Raw genomic sequence first — 18,388 nt, forward strand, 5'->3', positions numbered from 1 at the left:
AGGCTGAGGCAGGGTCTTAGAAAGCTGAAGGCCTGCCTGGGCTAGAGTGAGTTCAAAACTGGCCTGAGGACATATATAGGTCAGCAATAGTGTGCTTGCATGGCTTCGGGGTCAATCCTTAGCTTCTTGAGTTCTGTAGGATTGCTCATCCATACCTTTGCCCCTGTAGCAAGTGCTAGAAGGTCCAGTTTTCTACAATTTTCCCTTGTACTTAGCAAAGACTATGCCTTTGTAACTGTAATGAGCATTTACTCAATGTCCGATTAACTCTCTGACACTAGTTTTACAGAGAAACTAAAGCTTAATGCGATTAACCTGCCACGGTTCTCACAGCCATTCACTGCAGAGCCAGATGTAGATACAAGTAGGCCTAACCTGAGACTCTGAATTCTTGAGATTGGCACACTTGAGTGTGTAATCCAAGTGTCCTAGGATCCTGATAAAATGCTGGAGAGATGGCTCAGTGGTGAAGAACACTTGCTGCTCTTGCCGAAGACTGGAGTTCAGTTCTCAGCGCCCACATCAGGCAGCTCACAACTGCCTGAAACTCAACCTTGGGGGATCCAATGCTCTCTTCTGACTTCTCCAGGCACTTGTACACACGTGGCATTACTTACACAGGCATGCACACATAAATAAAATCCATTTTTTTTTTAAATGAAGGGCCAATTGTGGCGCACACCTTTAATCCTGGTGCTCAGGAGGCAGAGGCAGGAGGATCTCTGTGAATTCAAGGCCAGTCTGTTCTATATACCAAGTTCCAGGCCAGCCAGAGTGACGTAGTGAGACTCCATCTCAAAAAAAGGAAGTGGGTAGGGAGCTCGAGAGATTATTCAGGGATTAAGAACACTTGTAGCTTTTGCAGAGGACTCAGGTTCAATTTCCAGCACCCACATGGTGGCTTACAACCACCTGTTAACTCCAGTTCTAGGGATTCCACACCCTCTTTAGACCTCTGAGGGGACAGACACACACATACATGCAGGTAAAACACTCATAAAACGGGGAGTGGGGGCCTGCACTGGAGCATGTGGTCTGGACCAGAAGCTCTGAGGAGGAGCCTGGATGCCTGTCTCTGATGAGCAGTCAGGGGATGCAGCTCTGCTGACCACACTTGGCAGTGAGATACTCACTGTGCTTTGGTTCTTTTTCTTTCTTATCATTTTTCTTCGTACCCAATCCTTAAATACTAGAAGTTAGAAATCTTTGAGAAGACCCCATACCCCTCTTGACAGTTTTTCCATGTAACCCGGGCTACCTTCTAACTCCAGGTCTTTCTGCCTTAGCCCCCCGGGGGCTGGGAGTGTAGATGTGTGCCACCACACCGGGTATTTTGCCATTTCTTATGTACCTTTATAATCTCCAATCTCCCCAACTCCTGCTATCCTCTCTAACTCAGAGATTAATTCTTCCTAAAGCTCCTGAAGAGCCGTCCACATCGTGTGTGTGTGTGTGTGTGTGTGTGTGTGTGTGTGTGTGTGTGTGTGTGTGTGGTTTTTCAAGATAGGGTTTCTCTGTGTAACAGTTATGGTTGTCCTGGCATCTGCTTTGTAGACCAGGCTGGCCTTGAACTCAGAGATCCACCTTCCTCTGCACCTCAAGTGCTGAGATTAAAGGTGTGGGTCACCACTGCCCATCCATGGTCACATTTTTATGTCCCACCTTAGCATGAAACAAAGCTGTACGTCTGTTTGATTATTTGTTTCTTGCTTTCCCATCAGTCTGTAAGTGCTTGACAATGTCTTGTTCTTTTCAACAGTGCTCGTTGTTCATACACACAGTTGTTTCCTCGCAAAAATAAAGGAATAAATCTCATGTCTCAGAGAACCCCACTGCCACCATCTCAGTGAATGAGCCAGAAATAATGTGTCACCCCTGACTCCTTTTTGTGCTGAGATTAGAAACCAGGCCCTCACTCAGGCTGGGCAGGCGCTCTACCACTGGCTTCACACTTAGCTTGGTGATGCTTGGGATGGAACCTGGGGTCTTAAGCGTCATTGATACTTGCTTCATTTTCATTATCTACTCCACGCTTGACCCCCACCCCTCTTGACAGTTTTTGTTTTGTATTTTTTTGGTTTTTCAAGGCAAGATTTCTCTGTGTAGCCCTGGCTGTCCTGGAACTTGCTCTGTCGACTAGACTAGCCTCAAACTCAGAGATCCACCTGCCTCTGCCTCCTGAGTGATGGGATTAAAGGCATGCACCCCTCCCCCAGCAATGGGGTTTCATATGAAGCCCAGGCTAGCTTCTAATTAGTTTCTACCTTTATTGTCGCCGTCCTCAGATAAGGAGGCTTTTCTGTCTCTCTTCTCCCAGGCCTTGTCTGCAGTATAACACAGGCCACTGCTTCCCTCCTAACCCTCTCCAATCTATCTGCAACCGATGGTTAGCTTTTCTCAAATGCAAATATGATTTTGGGGGGGCGGGGGTCAGAGACTCATTAAATAGCCCAGATGGCTTCAAATGCCTAGGTTTGAGTGATCCCCTGCCTCAGCCTCCTGAGCATGTGGGACTATGGGCCCGTCTCAGTCACTAGATTTTCATATGAATTGAATAATATAGTATACATTCTATTATTTAACAGTGTTTTAAAATTTTTATTTTTATTTTTTTTTTATTTTTATTTTTTTTTTTTTTTGGTTTTTCAAGACAGGGTTTCTCTGTGTAGCTTTGCGCCTTTCCTGGAACTCACTTGGTAGCCCAGGCTGGCCTCGAACTCACAGAGATTCGCCTGCCTCTGCCTCCCGAGTGCTGGGATTAAAGGCGTGCGCCACCACCGCCCGGCAAAATTTTTATTTTTATTGCATTTTTATTTTGGGTGCATGCCATGGTACCCGTATGAGATAGAGGACAGCTTGTGGCAGTCAGTTCTCTTCTTCCTCCATTTGAGTCATAGGGATGGAACTCAGGTTGTCAGCCTTGGCAGCAAGTATTTTATCCTCTGAGCCATCTTGCTGGCCCTTAAGTATTTTGAGCTTTATCTCTGTTTATTATCATCATCACCATTACCTCGTCCAGGCTGGTTTATGACTTTAAGTCCTCAAACCTTCTTTATTTTTAATTACTTTTAATTGTTTTGAGACTGGGTCTTATGTACCCAAAGCTCATCTTGAACTTGCTATTACTATGTATCAAGGAACATTTTGAACTTGCAAACCTCCTCTCTCTGCCTCCTGCCACTCACTGGCCTGGCTTATGAGATACTGGAGAATCGAACCCAGGGTCTCAGCCATGCTAGGCAAATATGCTATCAACTGAGCTACATCCCCGGCTCTGGAAGTGGGACTGCAAAGCAGCTCTTTCATAGGATTACAGTAATTTTTATTCAGAATGTATGTATATTAAGAAAAACAAGCAATCTGGGGCGGGGGTGTCGCACACCTTTAACCTCAGCACTCAGGAGGCAGAGCCAAGTGGATCTCTGTGAGTCTGAGGCCAGCCTGGTCTAAAAAGTGAGTTCTAGGACAGTCAGGGGTACATAGAGAAACTTTGGAAGAAAACAAAAGAAAAACTAAAAACAAGCAAAGGAAAAAAAGCCTCAGGCGCTAAGATTAGAGGCTTGAGCCACCACACCCAGTGGGGTTGGCTTTTGTTTCTTTTGTTTTGACGGGGTTTCTCTGTTTAGCGCTGGCCGCCATGGAACTTGCTCTGTAGACCAGGCTAGCCTCAAATTCAGAGACCTGTCTGCTTCTGCCTCTTGAGTGCTGGAATTAACGGCGTGTGCCATCACTGCTTGGCTTTCCGTGTTGGGCGCTGCAGTTCTTTGGTTCTGAGCCCCTGCCTACCCTGCAGGAGAGACACCAGAGGGCGCGAGCACTCCAGTCTTGGTTGCTGGAGGTAAACTCTGTGGCCATACTGGTGAGTCCTTTCCTTCTAGTCTGCGGGAATCTTTTGTTTGAGGCAGGGTCTCATTCTGTGGCTTCCACTGCCCTGAAACTCGTTATGTAAACCAGGCTAGCCTTGAAGTTGCAAAGGTCCGTTTGCCTTTGCCTTCTGGGACTAAAGACACCACGCCCGACTCTATAGGAATCTAAGTGTCCACATTTTGTAAAAGCTCATGATTGGGAAATAAAAGGGGGTAGCTGCTCGCCGTTCAACGATTTCTGAGCAATGAAGCCATCACAATCACCGAAGAAGAAAAGTGGGAACTTCTCACTAGCATCTGGAGAGATGTATTATTTCCAAACCTTTGTGATTCACTATTTCATGTGATGACAAGAAATCGGATAAATGGGCATTCCCTCTAAGGCGCTCGATTTTGCCAACTTGCGAGGCCCCCCTGGAGACTGCTAGTGAAAGTGGGAACAAGCGTCGGGTTGCCATGGTGCTTGGCTGTGTGCAGGAGCCCAAGAAGCCTTGGAGGCTTCCGTAGTCGGTGGAAGGTCACGTGCTCAATCCTTGCACCGGGTGACTGTCTCCGGTCGGGCTCCGGTGTCACATGACCTGCTCTGGGGCAACATGGCGACGGCCGTGGTGCAGCGCCGGGACTGAGCGACAGCGAGTGTGGCGCGCTCCTTCCCAGGGTGAGGAGAGCATCAGCGTGGGAAGGGCGACTGGGGCCTCGTCTTCCCGCTCCTGTCCCCAACGTCACCTGCATCTCACACGACCTCTCCGTTGGAACCAGAGGGAATGACGAAGCCCAGGGCTTTTCCCAGTCGTGCTCTGTGCTTTGGAGCACGCTCCTAGCCGGCTGTGGGCAACTCTCCTCGCCATCCTTTCGCTAATCTCCTTCCGTCGGAGGTGGGACCCGAGCGTGGGCGGTTGCGTGCTCCTGGGACCATGGCAGGGTCCGACACAGCGCCGTTCCTCAGCCAAGCTGATGACCCAGATGACGGGCCAGCGCCTGGCCACCCGGGATTGCCGGGGCCCATGGGGAATCCCAAGTCCGGGGAGCCCGAGGTCCCAGACCGTGAAGGCCTGCAGCGCATCACTGGTTTGTCTCAGGGCCATTCGACCCTCATAGTGGCGGTGCTGTGTTACATCAACCTCCTGAACTACATGGACCGCTTCACCGTGGCCGGTAGGCACTGGTTCTAGAAAGAAGGGACGTGGGGAAGGAAGCAGTTAACAAGGATGGGGCTGCCTCTCCGTGCTCATCCAGTTCTTTTTGTTTTTTCTTTCCAGGAGTCCTTCCAGACATTGAGCACTTCTTCAACATTGGAGATAGCAGTTCTGGCCTCATCCAGACTGGTGAGTGAGGCTCCTGCTCACACAGCCAGTCACCTTTTGTTGCCTCAGCTGGGCCTACACACATGCGGGTTGGCCTAGTGAGGGCTTGTTGGCCAGGGCTCTCGGAGGTAATGGCCTGGACTGCGCTAGGGCTGTCCAGTTGAGCTGGGACGTGACATTTACTATGTGACGGCAGGCGACATGCTCACCTTCTCTAGGCCTCATCTTTCCAGTCTGTAGGATGAAGCTAGTCATAAAATGGGCTAATTCTTTGGACTGGTGTGAGGACTAAGAAATGCCGGGTGTGGCACCTAGTAGGCACCAGTAAATATAGCAAGATTACTTGCGGGGGGGTGGGGGGGTAGTTTTATTTCTCTCCTTTCTTTCCGAGAACCCACTCTATGCCAGGTCCCAGTAGAGCACCTTAGAGGTGTAGAAGCCCTATGGGACTTTGGCGAGGCCTTCCTGCCTGCTTATCCTTCTACAACTGAGCAGAAGCGTGGTTCTTCCTGATTTGCACGGGGATTTGGCTTTTATTTAGATTTTATAAGCAAACTCAGACTTTGAGGAGGGTTAGGATTTGCCCAGGGTCACATAAGCAGACAGGTGAATGGGAATTCGAAACCGGGTCTTGAAGTGTTTGTTTCCCTGCCCCAGGCCCATGCAGAACCGGAGGCACTTGTGTGTGGAGAAGTGAGAGTGAGGTCTTAGGTCAAGGTGGTGTTGAGTTAGAGAAGCAGCAGACCTCCCTAGGTGGTTTCATTACCCATCCTGCTTTTCATTCAGCACACGTGAAGTGAACCCTTGTTTTGTGCCAGCTTGTGGGTTAAATGAGACTCACAGTCATGGCCCATGCAGGAGCTGACATCCTCCTGTGCCTGAGGGGGTTAATTAAAACGGGATAATTTCAGATGGATGAGTGTGAAAAGTAAGATGTAAAAATGTAAAAGAAAGCATACAGCAGGTGTTAATCCTTTAATCCCAGCACTTGGGAGGCAAAGGCTGGAGAACTCTGTGAGCTCGGGGCAGCCTGTGTATATAGTGAGACCTTCCCCTCCCACCCACCCCCCACTCCCCAAAAGAAAAGAAAAGAAAAGAAAAGAAAATGGGTTTGGGATGGATGGTAGTCCTTGTAACTGTCTGGGTTGGAATTAGAAGCAGTTGAATTTTGTGAAGCTCAGGAGAGACATGAAAATGTTGCTTTGAGGGGACATTGAGTGCCGAACCCTAATGTGGTATTGATATTGACAGTTGTCATGAAGGTGCAGGGCGGGAAAGAGGAAGGGGCTGGATTAGACAGGACACAGTGCGTGTGGTGTGGATGTGGATTTTGTTTCAGGCTGGGTGGAAGGTGGGTCATGCCAGCTGGACGATCCATTCTACACAGGGCGTTTTGGAAAGTTGTGAAGATGAGCCTGGGTCACACACACACACACACACACACACACACACACACACACCCTCTCTGATGGGTCACAGGGTTGGGATGGGAATGGTGTTCATCAGGGAAGAAGAGGGTGGGGATCTCTGTTTGGGCATTTCTCTACCCGGCTCCCTAACTGGAATAGGAGTGGGGGAGGGAGGGGCTGGGGCAGCAAGGGACCCGAACCCCGGCTGTGACACTCTGCCTCCTCCCCCCAGTGTTCATCTCCAGTTACATGGTGTTGGCACCAGTGTTCGGCTACCTGGGTGACAGGTACAATCGGAAGTACCTCATGTGCGGGGGCATTGCCTTCTGGTCCCTGGTGACGCTGGGGTCGTCCTTCATCCCCAGAGAGGTGAGGCCCTGTGCTTTCTCCCCACTCCCCGTCCATGTTTGCTGCTGTTCTTCGGAGCCATGTTGGATTGAGTGTGGGGGAACCTCTGTAGGGTCCTTGCTCTGCTCCATCTTCCGCTTTCTCATTGCCTGAGTTAACCTGCCCACCCATCCCGCCCACTGTCCTTCACGAGCTTTCTTCTACTCGTCACTTGGCCTGTCCCCTAACTCTCCCACTGCACACCTAAACACTGGGTTTTTCCTTCGCCATTGATCTCTGTGCAATGGCCATTGTCCTCTCCCTTCCTGGGACCGGGCTTCCTCTTAGGGCTGGTGCTGGTGTGGGTGAGAGAGCAGCCCGGGGCAGCCGTCGCTTGGCCTGCACTTCCTCTGTCCACGCACCCTCCAGTGCTGCCCCTGCCGCTCTGCTGGCTCTGTAGACCACAGCGTTTCCCCGGTTGCTTCATGGGGCTCTCCTTCGGGCCCCTTTCTTGGGAGCCTCTGACACAGTGACCCACTTCTTCCTTCCCAAAACTCTGGAAACACATGATGCCACGTGTTTCCCTCCCAGTTCCCTGGCGGATGCTTTTCTGTGTCTTAGAGATCTCCCCCATCTGCTGTCCTCAGCCCCAGGCAGCCCCTAGTGCCCTCAGGCGATCCTGTGCCCTGGCCAGGTGCCTTTGGTAAGCAGACAGTCCGCCGGTTAAGATCGTTATTCACCACTGGGGTGGGCCCTAGGAGGGAGGGGAAATAGAAACCCGAGATTTATTTTGCACCTACTGAGTGCAAAGCCCTCAGAGTACCATGTGAACAAACTGTTGTTGTTCCCCTTTTGCAGATGAGGAAACTGAGGCTCAGAGAGGTTAAGTTATTTTCTCACAGTCACAGCTAGTAAGTGGAGCCAGGATTCCAGCCAGGTCTGTGTGATTCTCAACCCAGGCCTCTCTCGCTGTCCCTGCTGCCTCTCCAGCGCTCCCTGGAGAGGTCTCCTGGGAGGCTGGCTCCAGGGTGGGATGCCACCTCCCCCATGTCTCCTTTCCCAGCGTTTCTGGCTGCTCCTCCTGACCCGGGGCCTGGTGGGGGTCGGGGAGGCCAGTTACTCCACCATTGCGCCCACCCTGATCGCCGACCTCTTCGTGGCAGACCAGCGGAGTCGGATGCTCAGTGTCTTCTACTTTGCCATTCCTGTGGGCAGGTGAGCAGGCTGGGGGCGGGCCTGGGGCGGGCCAAGGGCTTGATGGGCATTTGTTTTGTTTTTCGAGACAGGGTTTCTTTGTGAAACAGTCCTTTGTGGCTGTCCTGGAACTTGCTTTGTAGACGAGGACGGGCCTCGAACTCACAGAGATCCGCCTGCCTCTGCCTCCCGAGTGCTGGGATTAAAGGCGTGCGCCACCACTGCCCCGGCTTGGTGGGCTTTTGCCTGACCACATGTGACTCTCTCCTCTTTGCCTTCCCACAGTGGTCTAGGCTACATTGCGGGCTCCAAAGTGAAGGATGTGGCCGGAGACTGGCACTGGGCTTTGCGGGTGAGTCTGGTTAGAGTTAGGGGAGTCAGCAACCTTACTGATCTCCCTTTCTTTCTTCAGATATTCCCTTTTTTAACTTTCTTAAAAAAAAAGAAAAAATGTGCTGGGTGGTGGTGGTGGCGGCGCACCCCTGTTATCCCAGCACTCGGGAGGCAGAGGCAGGTGGATCTCTGTGAGTTTGAGGCCAGCCTGGGCTACCGAGTGAGTTCCAGGAAAGGCGCAAAGCTATACGGAGAAACCCTGTCTGGAGAAAAAAAAAAAAGTATGTGTGCATGCAATGCCCGACCGTGGGAGTCAGAGGTCAACTTTAGGAAGTTGGTTTTTTTCCTTCACCTGAAGGTCCTGGAGATTGAATTCAGGTTGCCAGGCTTGGCCACAAGACCCTTTACTCACTAGGCAGGCTCCCTGGCCTGTACGCTCCCTCTGTGTGGCGGTGCTCACTGTGCTGAGCTGAGCCTCGGCAAGCCTGGGCCTCCATAGGGAGCCAAAGGTCTTGCTGCAGATGTAAAGCTGGATGCCCCAGAAAGGGACAGTATTTGTTTTCCTAAGGGAAAGTGGAGCTGACCAGGACTCCCGTGCCATCCCTGGTTTCGCTCGCTTTCTGTTTTCCCCATGTTAACTTTATTCCCAAGCGATTGTCCTCAACCGAGCAACTTGGGCACCTCAGAGCCCTGAACAGTAGTCACGAGATGGTGTCCGATTGGATGAACGTGGGTCACATACCCATTATGTAATCAGTTATGGAAAGGCCGGAGAGTGATAGCCCTTTTGGTTACAGCCTTAGATCCAGTCTGAACCATGTGGACTGAGAGAAATTTGGTTGGGGGTCCTTGAAGCAAAATCAGGGTGCTGTTGCCAAAGAAGAAGCAACCCTAGGCCTGTAGAAACAGGATGTCCCCAGTGGCAAACCTTCCTAAGCCGCAGCCCCAATGTCTCTGAGCCAGCCCTTAAGGAGTTTAAGACCTGGGGAGCTAACCTGCCTGTCCTCCTCCTTCTCCGTGGCCCCCGACGGTCAGTATACCCCTGCCCTGCATCCCAAATCTTGCTCTTTCCCCAGGTGACACCAGGTCTGGGGATGGTGGCTGTCCTGCTGCTGTTCCTGGTGGTACAGGAGCCCCCAAGAGGAGCTGTGGAGCGCCACTCGGGGTCACCACCCCTGAGCCCCACCTCGTGGTGGGCAGATCTGAAGGCGCTGGCGCGCAAGTGAGTTCACCCCTTCCTTCCGTATTTCAGGCCTCGGGGGGCTGCCGTCTTCAACAGGCCGAGTTGTGTGTCCTGCCAGGAAGCCTCATTTATGGCCAGAGACCCAGGCATTGCTGCCCACCTGAGGCATTTGCCTGAGATATAGACGCGGGGTCGCGTCCAACTCTGACAGTAGAATGAGCCGGGGAGGGAGGAGAGGGCACGCCCGGGGGACTCACTTCCTCCCGCTGTCCACAGTCCGAGTTTCGTCCTGTCTTCCCTGGGCTTCACTGCCGTGGCCTTCGTCACGGGCTCCCTGGCTCTCTGGGCTCCAGCGTTCCTGCTGCGCTCCCGAGTTGTTCTGGGGGAGACCCTGCCCTGTCTCCCCGGGGAATCGTGCTCTTCCTCCGACAGGTACGTGGGAGGGGCTGGGCAGGGCGACTGCGGGTATCGGGGTATCGGGGATTCGGACTCGGGCCAGAAAAGTTTGAATTCCGACTCCACCAGCTACCTCCACTCTTGGAGTCTCAGGTTCTGGTTCCGAGAACCACGTGATGAGGTAACACACTGGCTCTGAGGGTCTGTGCTGGGTGGATTTGGCTACGAGGGCAGTTGGGGTGGACCGTCCTCGCGGGGCCAGGGGGAGTCTCACCTTCGGACTCCACCCCTAGTCTCATCTTCGGGCTCATCACTTGCCTGACTGGAGTCCTGGGCGTGGGCCTGGGTGTGGAGATCAGCCGCCGCCTGCGCCGCATCAACCCGCGGGCTGACCCGCTGGTCTGTGCTACCGGCCTCCTGGGCTCTGCGCCCTTCCTCTTCCTGTCCCTGGCCTGTGCCCGAGGCAGCATCGTGGCCACCTACGTGAGTCGGACACCGGGGGTCTAGTGGGTATCCATCTCTGCACGGGGGGGGGGGGGGCAGGAGGGGTGGCGTGGCCTCCCTGGGCCCCGCCATGGCCATCGAGGATGACCACCAGCCGCTAACTCCGTGTGCAGAGTCAGCCCGCAGAGGAGTTCAGAGCACACTGAAGGTGGCATGCGGCCTTTCCAATCCCAGCCCTGGGCCTTCCCAGCTGGGGGCCGCGCTGTCTCCTCCCACGTGAGGTGCTGGCGCTGAGGCTAGCCCCTGCCTTGTGGGGTGTGACGGGGACTAAGTGAGTTAATGGCTAAGCCTGGTTACGTGACCCTCTCCCTCTTCTGCCATCCAGATTTTTATCTTCATTGGAGAGACCCTGTTGTCTATGAACTGGGCCATCGTGGCCGACATCCTCCTGGTGAGTAGCTGGGCAGAGGCCGAAGGGAGCAGGGATCGGGGGTCAGGTGGTGGCACTCATTCTGCGTTCTGGCCTTTCCCCCTCAAACCTCAGCTGCACATGTATGCCAGAGTCCAGCCACAGAGGGGCCTCTGGGCCTGCCTCGGGCCTGCAGTGGGCTTTGGCCTTGGTTTCTCTGGGACCCCTGCCGAGTTCCCCCTTCTCCCTCCTAGTATGTGGTGATCCCAACCCGACGCTCCACCGCGGAGGCCTTCCAGATTGTGCTGTCCCATTTGCTGGGCGATGCTGGGAGCCCTTACCTCATTGGTCTAGTGAGTACTAACTATCCTTGGCTGGGATGGGGTGGTTTGGGGAACCTGGTACTCCCCACCCCGGCAGCTGGCCGGTGGCTGGTGATAGGATGGGATAGCCTGGCCTCGTTCGGCAACAGTCACCTCGGGCACTTTTTCCCTTAGCAGCGCCCCTGGTGGATGGGAAGGAGGGTGTGTGAAGGTTTTACCCGCGGGGCCGTGGGGCTGACTCTCTGGTCCCGGCAGATCTCTGACCGCCTCCGACGGAACTGGCCCGCCTCCTTCTTGTCCGAGTTCCGGGCCCTGCAGTCTTCACTCATGCTCTGTGCTTTTGTGGGGGCACTGGGTGGTGCGGCCTTTCTGGGCACGGCCATGTTCATCGAGGACGACCGCCGGCGGGCTCAGCTCCACGTGCAGGGTCAGTGAGGGCCGCTGTCAGCCCAGGGTCACCGTACTGCCCATCAGTCTGTTCATCCGCTGGCATTGGCTCATCCGTAGGCACCCCACGTCTCTTAGTCCACAGCTCCCCCTCCACTCGGACCATCCCATCCGCCCAGGCCCAGGCCACCGGCCAGGGTTGAGAGTCCCGGCTTCCCGGTCCCATCCCACTCAGCTCTGAGTCTGTCTGAAAGCGTACGGGCTTTCTGTCTGTACACAGTTCTGAGGACTTGGGCTGCCCCGCCCCGTCTCTGCCCTCTGCCCTCTGTTTGTCCCCTGTCCCCTTGCCGCCTCTTCCCTGATTGTCCTTGGCCCCGACCCCTTCCTTCCCCGCAGGTCTCCTGCATGAGACGGGGCCCTCGGATGACCGGATTGTGGTACCTCAGCGAGGCCGTTCCACCCGGGTCCCCGTGTCCAGCGTGCTCATCTGAGGGGCTGTGGCCCAGCCACAGGTGCAGCCCAGCCGGCCCCGGGCCCACCCCAGGAGGTGCCCGGGCAGAAGCCCTCACCAGGCCCAGGTCCAAGGAGGAAGCCCGGGGGATAGGTCCCCCCGCTCCCAGACACTACAGAGGCAGCCCAGGGAAGAGATGGGGGTCCAGAAATGGGGCTTGTCCTGTCTACTAGGGCAGCCCAAGGGGTTTGGTGCTATTTGTAATGGAATAAAATTTGTAAGCAGACTGCGACTGGCCGCTTGTCTCTCTGCGGGTGCCCTTGGTTTCAGGGAACGTCTGTGGCCTCAGGACTGACTGACTTAGCAGGGCAGTTGGGTCACCCTGTGGGTAGGTCCCTGTCTTCTGGGCTAGGTGATCTGGAGGACTGCTCTCTTCCGAGTGAGTTGCTTCAGTGTGACCGTGACTCACTGTGGTCCCTGGAAGTTGCTCTCCCAGAGGCTAGGCTGTGGGGGGGGCGGTGCTGCCCTTGCCCCACACCGTCCCTGACAGAGCCTCCGCACAGTCCTCCCGCCCGGGCATGGGGAGGACACAGCTGGCCAGGCTGTCTCCCTTCCCACTGGAGGGGTTGTCTCGTCCTGAGCCTCAGCCCCTTCCTTCACACGGTCCCTCTGCCTCCTCCTCCCCCTTCCCACAACTGGGTGGGGGTGAGTGGGCAGGGGGCAGGCGCAGCCGGCTGAGGAGCCTGATGATTTCCTGCCCTCACCACAGCTTCCTGTCGCACGCGGGTGGTGAGGAGGAGCAGAGGCAGGCGGGGAGCAAGAGAGGGGCAGGTACAGCTGGGCACAGGGATCGCGCGTCGGGTAGCTGGGGCACAGGCCCCAGCTCAGGCTCTGAGCCTAGAAACGGCCGGCACCGACCTCACGCTCAGTCCAGCGAGGAAGTGGGGGTCGTTGAGCCCCAAAGGAGGACGCAGCTGCCTGCCGCCGCCGCCGCCGGATCCCGGGCTGGGGCCCGCTCAGTCCCACACCCCTGCTGCTGCGGCTCTGCCTCGAGGGGCTGCAGTGCGGCAGGGTCTGGGGCAGGTGCCCTGCAGATGGAAGCGGACGCGCTGAGCCCCCTGGAGCTGGGTCTCCTGCTGCTGCCCCTCTTGGTCACACTCCTGGCTGCCCTGTGTGTGCGCTGCCGTGAGCTGCCAGGTAAGTGGGGAGCTCTGGGGTACTGGGTGCTGGGCACCCCATTGGGTCCTCATGCCCTCCCCAGCCCCTGGCTCCCTCGAACTGTCCCTGCCTCGGTCCTGCTGGGGGGAACGGGACGGGATGGGATGGACTGAGTGTCTTTGTTCCTGGTGCGCCCTGATCCTGCCTCATTGGCCCTCTCTCCTCCAGCCTCCTACGAGAGTGCCTCCACAGAAAGGTGAGTCCCATCCCCCCCCCATGTGTTTTCCCTTTGTTCTGATGGAGGGCTTGGGGCTGCGGCCCTCTTGGGCCTATACCCAAGCCGCCTCTTTCCTACCAGTTTGTACCCAAGGAGCATCCTCATCAAACCGCCTCGTGAGTTCAGGGTCCTCGGCCTTCCTTGAGGGTTCTTGGGAGTGTGCCTTTGTCCTGCTCACCCTAGCTGTCTATTACCTGGGATGGGTTGGGGGAAAGTGGGAGCCCCCATGCCTGTTTAGGACATGGTTTTAGGGGTACATCTGTCCTTAGAGGCCTTGACATGGGTCGGGGGTGGGGGTGGTGTCTGGAGTCATTCCCTCAAGCTTGGTTCTATGTCCTCAGAAATAACCGTCCCCAGAACAACTTCCACTTCCTACCCTCTTGTTACCTCCTTCCCACCCCTGAGGCAGCCAGACCTGCTCCCCATTCCGTGAGTACCCCTCAGCTGCCTCCCTCTGATCCGCTGTGCCTCCTCCACCTTCTAGGGTGGGGGGACGTGGCTTTTTCCCTGTTGCGACCCCGCTTGCCCCAGAGTCCTACTTAGACCTGGTCCCTGACCTTTGACTTCCAGGAGATCCCCACAGCCCCTTGGGGGTTCCCATCGGATGCCATCTTCCCGGCAAGATTCAGAGGATGGTAAGAGTGTACAGGGTTAGCGGACTGGGGAGAGGGTGTGCAGCCCGAGCTGACTCCGTCTCCCTCCTCCCCCTCTCTCTTTGAAGCCAACAGTGTGGCGAGCTACGAGAACCAGGGTGGGTCTGGGGTCTGGGGAACTGGGTGGGGTGGGGAGGCTGGAGCTGTCCCAGGTCACGTGGACTTCTCACTCCTCACAGAGCCAGCCTGTGAGAACGTGGATGAAGATGAGGACGAGGACGACTATCCCAATGAGGGCTACCTGTGAGTGGGGAGGGGGGAGGGGAGGGTGGAAGTTGGGGACCCTTTCTCACCTCCTCATTCCTTCCTTCCAGAGAGGTGCTCCCTGACAGCACCCCGGCCGCCGTTCCCGTGGTCTCCTCTGCTCCTGTGCCCAGCAACCCTGGCCTCCGAGACAGCGCCTTCTCCAGTGAGTCAGGGTTTCTGTCCACCTCCTTCCGCCATGTGCTGCTGGCTGCACCTCTCTTCCCTCTCATTTCTGAGTGATTGCCGCCCTTCCATTTCCTCCTTCAGATGTTGGACTTCCTGCTCTTCACTTCCGATTGCCTTGCTTTTCCTTCCTCCCTCTTTTGTCTTACCATTTTTCTGTTGTCTAAGAAATTTCCTGACTCTTCTTTAACCCTTCCATTGAAATTTTATTTCTGGATTGGATGCGAGGGCACACGCCTATAACCCTGGCATCAGGAGTCTGGGTAGGAGGGTTGAGTTTGAGGCTAGCCTGGCCGATATATAGTGAGACCCTGCTTCAAAAACAAAAACAGCACTGCCACCAACAAAAAGAAAAGAAAAAAATCATTTCTCTTATCTGAAAGCTCTTTTTTGGGCTTCTCGGTATTCTTTTTGTATAGTACCCTGTTCTTGTTTCATGGAAGCAATGCCATCTAATGTATCTGTAAGAACTTTGGTTAGAGATTGTTTCTCTCTGTCTCTGTCTATGTCGTCTGTCTGTCTCTCACTCACACTCTCTCTCACTGAAGCTTTCTTCTGCTTACCATGTGGTCTTTGTTTTTCTTGGGCTGCATTTTTCTGCATTGGTCTCTTCCATTCCTGCTGTTCTTTCCTGAACTTCCCTTAGGGTTTGGTGATCTTCGGTGTTCTATCCTCTTCTCTCTGTGTAGCATGAGTGTCCCTTACCTGAAACACCACAATACAGATTTAGGAATATCTACAGATATATAGTGAATTTTGTTGGGGATATATATATGTATATATATATGTGTGTGTGTGTGTGTGTGTGTGTGTGTGTGTGTGTGTGTGTGTGTGTGTATATCAGTCTGAAGGTAGAATTTTGTTTTGTTTTGAGATAGGGTCTCACTATGTAGCCCTGGTTGTCCTGGAACTTGATATGTAGACCAGGCTGGCCTCAAACTCACAAAGATCTACCTGCCTCTGCCTCCTAGGTGCTGAGATTAAAGGTGTGTGCCACCATGCTCAGCTTTGGAGGTAGTTTATGCAAATTTTAATTAATCTTTTGCATAAAACCGAAATTTCCCAGTGTAGAGTTTACCATCTGGGGCATTACACCAGTGCCTCGAAGGTTTGGGATTTTGGAATATTCTGAATTTTGGAGTTTTAATTCAGGAACACCCAACTTTCTGTATTTACCCTAGACTATTTTGTCTGTCCCCAAGTTCTGTTTGTTTTGTTTAAGGCAGAATCTCACTGTGTAGCCCTGGCTGCCCTGGAACTTGCTTTGTAGACTAGTCTGGCCTTTAACCCATAGAGATCCAGTTGTCTCTGCTGGGTGCTGGGATTGTAGGCATGTTCCACCACACCTGGCCTCTGGTTCCATTTGTAGTCCGGATTTCTAATTTGTCGTTTCTCTCCTGAACCCCGAGACTGTTTAAGTGATTCTTTCCATCCATCTATCCACCACCATCCATCCATCCATCCACCCATCCATCCATCCATCCACCCATCCATCCATCCATCCTTCTATCATCCATCTATCATTCATCCATCCATCATCTACCCATTCATCCATCCATCATCCATCTGTCCATCATCCATCCATCCAACCCCTCACTCATTTCCTGGGTATGTCTGCTGGGTTATGTTAGGTATTTAGTGAGTCAATTCAGCAAATTTGTAAAGATAAAAGAATCATTTGCTAGGGCCAAAATGACTAATTTTAAGTTCATTGAGAGGCATTGTCTCAATGGACTGAGGTGGAGTGGATAAAGCCTCCACGTGTTCATGGGTGTGTGCATCTGCATAGCATACACACAAAGATACTAAAAGAGGTACTGGTACCTGAGGACCGACTTCATGCCCTTGTAGTATACATTAACCCGTTAAACCTCACAGTTCCTGGGTACTCTGCTGACTACCCCCTTCCCTCCTGCCCCTCACTTCTGTCTCTGTACTATGCTAGGGTTTATTTTTTCATTTCTATTGACTGATTGGTTGGCATAGTCTTGCTATTGTGATGCCCAATTTGGCCTTTAAGCCTGGAGCTCAAGTTACCTTCTGTCTCAGCTTTCCGGGACCACAAGCATGTGTTGCTGTACCCAGCGGGTTTATTAATAGATACTTGGTAGCAAATAGTGTATGGCAGGCTCTATTTTGCTATTTACTGTTCCAGTCCTCGCAATAGTCCTGTGGGGCAGGTCTTGTTTTGAACTTTATTCTACAGCCGAGGAAACTGAGTCACAGAGCATTGAGGTAATTTATCTGAGGTAACATAGCTGGTTGGTGCTAGAACTGGGATTTGAACCAGGATATTTGGCTCCGAAGCCCAGCTTGTCTGCATGCTCATACAGAATCCAGGCAGCGGTGAAAGCAGAAAGCAAACAGCCATGTAACATGGCGAGTGGTATGTGTGGGCCTGGGAGGGTGTAGTATGGGCAATGGCTAGTAATGTTGAGGAGCCAGACAGGTCTGATGAGGAGGGGACGCCATCTGGACCAAGTGTGCCATCTCTTCCACATGCCACCAAGATGTCTGTCCTCTGCGCTCCTTTGATCCCTGCTCCCTGCCGTGCTCTCAGAGTCCCATACTGTCGCCGTTTGATTTTCCAGTGGCACTGGTCCAGTGGATCTCTGTCCTCCTCCATGGCCCTTGCCCTTGCTGCTCCCCTTGCTTCTCCTGAATATTCTCTCTATATCCTGTGGGCCTGCCTCGGGGGAAGGCTGTGTTTGGAGACCTGGGCGGCCTCTGGGAACCAGTGCCTGGCTGAGGGTCTTCTAGTTACTGCACTGCAATTTCTGTCCTACAGTGGAGTCAGGTGAAGATTACGTGAACGTCCCCGAGAGCGAGGAGAGTGCAGAAGCGTCTCTGGGTAGGTGACTCTGCGCTCTGTGTACGGCCCATAGCCTCTCCCACCCTCCACATGGCCTGCCCTTCGCATCACTGTCCCTCTTGATCTGTCCCCCACAGATGGGAGCCGGGAGTATGTGAATGTGTCCCAGGAGCTGCAGCCAGTGACCGGGGCTGAGCTGGGTGTGTATCGAGGTGTAAGGGGCAGAAGCTGGAGAGCCTGCCTTCAGCAGATAGCCTGCAGGCTGACCCCCAGTCTCCCTCTGTCTCTCCCTCCCAGCCACCCTGAAGTCCCAGGAGGTGGAAGATGAAGAAGAGGAAGGGGTGGAGGCAGAGGAGGCTCCCGATTATGAGAATCTGCAGGAACTTAACTGAGAGCCTGGTGAGTGGCCCCTGTCCCCACCCCTGCCTTGGGCCTTCTCTCCAGGAGCCCCTTCCTGGCCACCCCCAGTGGTTAGGCACGTACTTGGTGGCTCTGGGTACCAGGTTGGTTTCGTGACTCGGTGACTCTGCCCCTGTCTCCCCGCCCTGTTGTGTTTCAGCTGCAGCCATCTGTCCTGGAACTAGCCTTGCTGGGAGGGCAGAGCTGGGCAGCTGGAAGTAGCTCTAAGAGAGTCCCATTTGACCTCTGCCTTGTCAGCCGTCTGAGAATCCCCCTAACTTATTGTCACTTTGGGGTCCAATCTGTGTCCCCAGTATTCTGCATCTTCTGACGAAGCCTGAGAATGAATCTAGTTCCTGCTTGACTCTGTCATGGAATAAAGGCCGTGATGGCCCAAAATCTTCCTCTTGTTTTTTTTTGTTTTTATTGGGGCAGGGTCTTGCCGTGTAGATCAGGCTGGCCTTGAACTCGTGGGTGATCATCCTGCCTCTGCCTCCCTGGTGCTGGGAGTACAGGTGTGTACCAGTGTGCATAGCCTGCCAGCCGGTCTGTTGGCTTTGGGGTCCTGGAAGGCTGAGTGAAGGTAGTGTTGGATTGAGGACTGTCCTTTGTGGGATGTTTGTGAAGGTGGGCG

The 18,388-nt window shown here is 54.0% G+C and overlaps 2 protein-coding genes across 4 annotated transcripts; both read left to right on the forward strand.

The window, feature by feature from the left end:
* The first annotated feature begins 4,409 nt into the window (after nt 1-4,409).
* Spns1 (sphingolipid transporter 1 (putative)) lies at nt 4,410-12,313 on the forward strand. Its single transcript, XM_028879889.2, has 12 exons — nt 4,410-5,021; nt 5,126-5,191; nt 6,812-6,948; nt 7,970-8,121; nt 8,386-8,452; nt 9,510-9,655; nt 9,893-10,048; nt 10,306-10,495; nt 10,842-10,907; nt 11,120-11,218; nt 11,444-11,615; nt 11,972-12,313. The coding sequence occupies exons 1-12, from the start codon at nt 4,781-4,783 to the stop codon at nt 12,064-12,066; spliced, it is 1,587 nt and encodes a 528-aa protein (XP_028735722.1). The 5' UTR covers nt 4,410-4,780; the 3' UTR covers nt 12,067-12,313.
* Nucleotides 12,314-12,570: 257 nt separating this feature from the next.
* Lat (linker for activation of T cells) lies at nt 12,571-18,158 on the forward strand. 3 transcript variants are annotated; one of them, XM_028879892.2, is made up of 12 exons: nt 12,577-13,223; nt 13,413-13,440; nt 13,543-13,577; nt 13,803-13,890; nt 14,032-14,096; nt 14,183-14,212; nt 14,294-14,357; nt 14,429-14,523; nt 17,332-17,394; nt 17,493-17,555; nt 17,653-17,754; nt 17,915-18,158. In XM_028879892.2, the coding sequence occupies exons 1-11, from the start codon at nt 12,605-12,607 to the stop codon at nt 17,745-17,747; spliced, it is 1,245 nt and encodes a 414-aa protein (XP_028735725.1). In that variant the 5' UTR covers nt 12,577-12,604; the 3' UTR covers nt 17,748-17,754; nt 17,915-18,158. The 3 variants fall into 3 exon arrangements, with proteins under 3 accessions (XP_028735724.1, XP_028735726.1, XP_028735725.1); XM_028879891.2 differs by having other exon boundaries at nt 12,571-13,223; nt 14,183-14,357; XM_028879893.2 differs by lacking the exon at nt 14,183-14,212 and having other exon boundaries at nt 12,576-13,223.
* Nucleotides 18,159-18,388: the final 230 nt, after the last annotated feature.

The sequence above is a fragment of the Peromyscus leucopus genome, chromosome 1 (genome assembly GCF_004664715.2).
Source record: "Peromyscus leucopus breed LL Stock chromosome 1, UCI_PerLeu_2.1, whole genome shotgun sequence".
In the NCBI taxonomy this organism is placed as follows: domain Eukaryota; kingdom Metazoa; phylum Chordata; class Mammalia; order Rodentia; family Cricetidae; genus Peromyscus; species Peromyscus leucopus.

What these genes read in the sequence shown, in the direction of transcription:
- Lat (XM_028879891.2), top strand. Translation starts at nt 12,605, where the DNA reads ATGGGGAGGACACAGCTGGCCAGGCTGTCTCCCTTCCCACTGGAGGGG. An exon ending in CCGGCAAGATTCAGAGGATG is followed by an intron (nt 14,097 to 14,182) that starts GTAAGAGTGTAC and finishes CTCTCTTTGAAG; the next exon opens with CCAACAGTGTGGCGAGCTAC. An exon ending in AGTGACCGGGGCTGAGCTGG is followed by an intron (nt 17,556 to 17,652) that starts GTGTGTATCGAG and finishes TCTCCCTCCCAG; the next exon opens with CCACCCTGAAGTCCCAGGAG.
- Spns1 (XM_028879889.2), top strand. Translation starts at nt 4,781, where the DNA reads ATGGCAGGGTCCGACACAGCGCCGTTCCTCAGCCAAGCTGATGACCCA. An exon ending in CTGAAGGCGCTGGCGCGCAA is followed by an intron (nt 9,656 to 9,892) that starts GTGAGTTCACCC and finishes CGCTGTCCACAG; the next exon opens with TCCGAGTTTCGTCCTGTCTT. An exon ending in GCAGCATCGTGGCCACCTAC is followed by an intron (nt 10,496 to 10,841) that starts GTGAGTCGGACA and finishes TCTGCCATCCAG; the next exon opens with ATTTTTATCTTCATTGGAGA.